This window comes from Haliaeetus albicilla, chromosome W (genome assembly GCF_947461875.1).
Source record: "Haliaeetus albicilla chromosome W, bHalAlb1.1, whole genome shotgun sequence".
Taxonomy (NCBI): domain Eukaryota; kingdom Metazoa; phylum Chordata; class Aves; order Accipitriformes; family Accipitridae; genus Haliaeetus; species Haliaeetus albicilla.
This window is the reverse complement of record NC_091515.1, coordinates 40,724,862-40,729,781: the sequence shown is the minus strand read 5'-3', so window position 1 is coordinate 40,729,781 and position 4,920 is coordinate 40,724,862. Positions and strand designations below refer to the sequence as shown.

Sequence of the window (4,920 nt, the reverse complement as noted above, 5' to 3'; positions counted from 1 at the left end):
AGTATACTCTGGGCCAGAAAATGACTGTTCTGGTGTCTCACACAGTATCAGCAGTACTGGAAGCAAAAGGTGGACATTGGCTCTCTCCACAAAGATTCCTGAGATATCAAGCTGTATTGGTAGAGCAGGATGACGTGGAGATTGTAGTCACTAACATTGTCAACCCAGCTTCTTTTCTCAGCGGGAACACAGGAGAACCGGTACATCACGACTGTTTGGAAACCATCGAAGCAACATACGCAAGCCGCGCAGACCTGAAAGATAGCCCCATGGAAAATGGGGAAACTTGGTTCACAGACGGAAGCAGTTACGTCCTAAATGGTAATCGACATGCGGGATACGCCGTCACCACCAGCCAAGAGGTAATAGAATCAGGGGCTTTGCCCATGAACACCGCCGCACAGAAGGCAGAAATAATTGCTCTAACCCGCGCCCTGGAATTGGCCCAGGGCAAAGTTGTGAACATTTATACAGACTCAAAATATGCCTTTGGAGTTGTACACGCACATGGAGCAATTTGGAAGGAGAGAGGACTATTGAGTTCTCAAGGGAAAAATATCAGACACGCAGAAGAAATTCTGAAGTTACTGGAAGCTGTCCAGCTCCCTAAGACAGTCGCAATTATGCATATTAAGGCACACCAGAAAGTGAGCTCAGATTTGGAAAAAGGGAATGAGCTGGCGGACAGAGAGGCAAAACAAGTGGCCAAAACAAAGGTAAAAACAGAAGGGGCCTTAATTCCTGATAGACAGATTTCCCTAGAAGGTAAGCCAGAATACACTAAGGAAGATCAAAAGCTCATTACAGATTTAGAAGGGTCATATAATGAAGAGGGGTGGGCTCATACCCCACAGGGAAAGCTAATCGTTCCCTCTTGCTTATTATGGCATTTGATATGGGAGGAACATAGGAAAAGACATTGGGGAACAGAGGCTCTGTATAATCATTTGATAAGAGAAATTGTGGCTAGAAATTTATACACCACGGTGAGACAGGTGACACAACAGTGTGATCTTTGCCTCCAGACTAATCCTAAGAATACCCCCAAGCCGGAAATGGGCCAGATTGGAAAAGGCAATGGGCCTGGACAACAATGGCAAATTGATTTTACAGAACTTCCAAGAAAAGGGGGGTATCGATATTTATTGGTATTAACTGATACCTTTTCAGGTTGGCCAGAAGCATTCCCAAGAAGAACGGCTAAAGCTCGGGAGGTAACTAAAATACTGGTACAAGAGATAATACCATGTTTTGGGGTTCCAGCAACCATATCCTCTGACAGAGGACCACATTTTGTCTCAAAAATAGTACAACAAATTAGCTGCCATTTGGGTATAGATTGGCAGCTTCATACTCCATATCACCCCCAGTCGAGTGGTCAAGTGGAAAAAATGAACCACTTAAACAGCAAATTGTGAAATTAGGACAAGAAGTGAATTTGACATGGCCTCAGTCTCTCCCTTTAGCCCTTCTACATATACGAACAAGACCAAGGGTGAAAGAAGGACTGAGCCCCTTTGAAATTCTGTATGGACAACCCTATGGGATACAGAGAGGGGTGTCTGTACAAGCGGGGGATGAAATTATGACTTCTTACATGGTAGCATTAGGTAAGCAACTTAATAAAATCAGGAAGCACGTGGTAGGGACTGGAGGGAGAGGTTTGGATGGGCCTGTACATAATATACAACCAGGAGATTATGTGTATATAAAGTCTCTTACAGAAAAAACTCTGGAGCTGCAGTGGGAAGGACCCTTTCAAGTACTACTTACCTCCTTCACCGCGATTAAGATCAAGGAACAGAGCGCCTGGATCCATCACACTAGGGTGAAGAAGGCACCCAAAGGACAATGGACTTCACAAGAAAAAGGACCTTTGAAGCTCAAATTTGTGAGACATTGATTGTCACGCTCCTGAGTTGGACCTTGTCCAAGGGGCAGGCTTGGGATCGAAATACTTATTTAAATATGACAGAGAGTATCTCGAAAGTACTAAATTTATCAGATTGTTGGGTATGTAATCCCCTTCCTCGGGGGAACATGGAACTCCCCTTTTTAGGAATCCTGACCACAAATTGGACATCTCTTATTAAAGACGGGCCAGACAGGAATGGATCGTGCCTTCATGGAAAGGGAAATACCCAGCGGGGACCCAGCTGTGATCTGGAGGTGCCCGACCCTAAAGAGGTCTTAATTACTGGCCGTTGCTTAAATATTACTGATAATATTTGGGGAGACATGGATAATTGTAGCCTTGCGGAAAATCTGGGAACTTTTGATAAAGGAAAATTAGAACGTCTTGGACTGAACTTAAGTATCAGTTTCTATTATATCCGGAAACCAAAGGGGGGGGGCCAGGAAAGAAGGGGCGAGAACAAGACAGAAGGGAGACGCATCTCGGTCCAAGATGCAACATAGGGCCCAGATACTGGTGGCTCTGTGGGGATGGCAGGGCCAGAAAGAGTTTACCCCAGAACTGGAAGGGGCACTGTGTTCGGGGGTACCTTGCACCTCAGACCAGTATATTTGAGGGAGCTTCACCTCCCCGAAGGTTTTTGAGAACACCTTGGCTCCGTGTAAAATGGACTGAAAACCCACTAATTATTCGAGGTACTGGGTACCATAGTTTTGTCCGATGGTTAATCCCCTCTTTAGGGGTAAGCGAGTTGGAGAAAGCTATCGTGAATATATCTGCTACATTAGAGGTTATAGAAAGTGCTACAATTGATGCAATTCGAGGGCTGCAACTGGAAATACAATCCCTAAGTAAAGTAGTACTCCAAAATAGAATGGGATTGGACATGCTTTTAGCAAAAGAAGGGGGCTTATATGTAGTTATAAACCAAACTTGCTGTACCTATATCAATCAAAACCAACGAATTGAAACAGATCTTGAGGAGATATGGGAAAAGACTAAAATACTACATGAAGTTTCCCAAGATGACACTTCTTGGGGCTTGACAGGCATATTAGAAAAACTAACCTCCTGGTTGCCAAATTTGGCATGGTTAAAGCAATTGTTTGTCACTATAATAATCATCATTCTCTTGTCTGTGGTCCTTTGCATAGTGGTTCAATGTGGCTTTTTGTGCTGTAAGAGTACAGGAGACTCTTACAGTGAATGGAAAAAGAATCAGTTACGACGAAAACTCGAGACCAACAAATACTTTGAGAGGATGCTAGATAGGGAAACAATGTATTAGAAGTACTAGGATTAAATATAGTAAAAGAATTTACTATTTTCTAGAAAAGGGGGGACTGAGACAAGGGGAGTCAAAAGAATCTCAGTAGACATAATAAAGGGGGGTGAAAGATGATGTTTAGTGCTTACATTGTTGAAATTAGCTGAGGTAGAGACAGTCCTTGATAAGAAGAGCTGGTCCCAAGAACCAGCCAATGAGGTAGAGACAATCCTTGATAAGAAGCAGGAGCTGGTCCCAAGAACCAGCCAAGACTGGTCTTGCGGCTTGGGTGAATACCAAGAAATCACTGAGCCTGCGCAAGGAAAGAGGTTACTAGCGGTGACGAAGAGGAGTCATCTATCTTCATCTCTGCGACCACCAGATGACCACCATAAAGAGGCACTGTGCAGGCGCAGTTGAGAGGAGACTATGGAAATGACCTCTCGGAGCTAATTTTAATATGAAGCGGGGATAGGTCATGCATAGGTATAGGCATATTGTGAATATGTAATACCTGACTGTATAAACCTGAGGCGCACTGCCGAGTCGGGCACGCACGACTTTGGTGGGACTACCCCCCGTGCTGCCCAGCGCTGAATGAACATACCTACTTTACAATCTCACTGATTGTGGAGTCTGTTTTCCGCACGTCAGTTACAGCAATGGAAGCAGAGCAACTGGCAGCGCAGAGGTAAACCAATCTGGGCTGCTGCACTGTGGCAAGATATTGCTGTTTGGCTAGAGAAGCTAGTGGTAAAAGTACGTCACGTAGATGCTGACATACCCAAGAGTCAGGCCACTGAAGAACATCAAAACAACCAGCAGGTGGATCAGGCTGCCAAGATTGAAGTGGCTCAGGTGGACCTGGACTGGCAACATAAGGGTGAGCTGTTAATGGCTCAGTGGGCCCATGATATCTCAGGCCATCAGGGAAGAGATGCAACATATAGATGGGCTCGTGATCAAGGGGTGGACTTGTCCATGGACACTATCGCGCAGGTTATCCACGAATGTGAAACATGTGCTGCAATTAAGCAAGCCAAGTGATTAAAGCCCCTGTGGTATGGAGGGCGATGGCTGAAATATAAATATGGGGAGACCTGGCAGATTGACTATATCACACTCCCACAAGCCCGCCAAGGCAAGTGCCATGTGCTTACAGTGGTGGAAACTACCACTGGATGGCTGGAAACATATCCTGTGCCCCATGCCACTGGCCAGAACACTATCCTGGTCCTTGAAGAGCAAGTTTTATGGCGACATGGCACCCCAGAAAGAATTGAGTCGGACAACGGGACTCATTTCCGAAACAACCTCATAGACACCTGGGCCAAAGAGCATGGCATTGAGTGGGTGTATCACATCCACTATCACGCACCAGCCTCCAGAAAAATCGAACGATACAATGGACTGCTGAAAACTATGCTGAGAGCAATGGGGGGTGGAACTTTCAAACATTGGGATACACATTTAGCAAAAGCCACCTGGTTAGTTAATACTAGAGGATATGCCAGTCGGGGTGCCCCTGCCCAGTCAGAACTTTTACATACTGTAGAAGGGGATAAAATCCCTGTAGTGCACATAAAAAATATGTTAGGGAAGACAGTCTGGGTTACTCCTGCCTCAGGCAAAGGTAAACCCATTTGTGGGATTGCTTTTGCTTAAGGACCTTGGTGCACTTGGTGGGTGATGCAGAAGGATGGGGAAGTTTGATGTGTACCTCAAGGAGATTTGATTT

General features: G+C 45.3%; 1 protein-coding gene across 1 annotated transcript; it reads left to right on the top strand.

Annotated features, from left to right (window-relative positions):
• Positions 1-330: 330 nt before the first annotated feature.
• On the top strand, positions 331-3,396 carry LOC138683614 (endogenous retrovirus group V member 2 Env polyprotein-like). The gene is made up of 2 exons (XM_069775598.1): positions 331-362; positions 2,453-3,396. Exons 1-2 carry the CDS (start codon positions 331-333, stop codon positions 3,201-3,203), a joined length of 783 nt encoding a protein of 260 aa, XP_069631699.1. The 3' UTR covers positions 3,204-3,396.
• Positions 3,397-4,920: the final 1,524 nt, after the last annotated feature.

What these genes read in the sequence shown, in the direction of transcription:
- LOC138683614 (XM_069775598.1), top strand. Translation starts at nt 331, where the DNA reads ATGCGGGATACGCCGTCACCACCAGCCAAGAG. An exon ending in CCGTCACCACCAGCCAAGAG is followed by an intron (nt 363 to 2,452) that starts GTAATAGAATCA and finishes TGGGGATGGCAG; the next exon opens with GGCCAGAAAGAGTTTACCCC.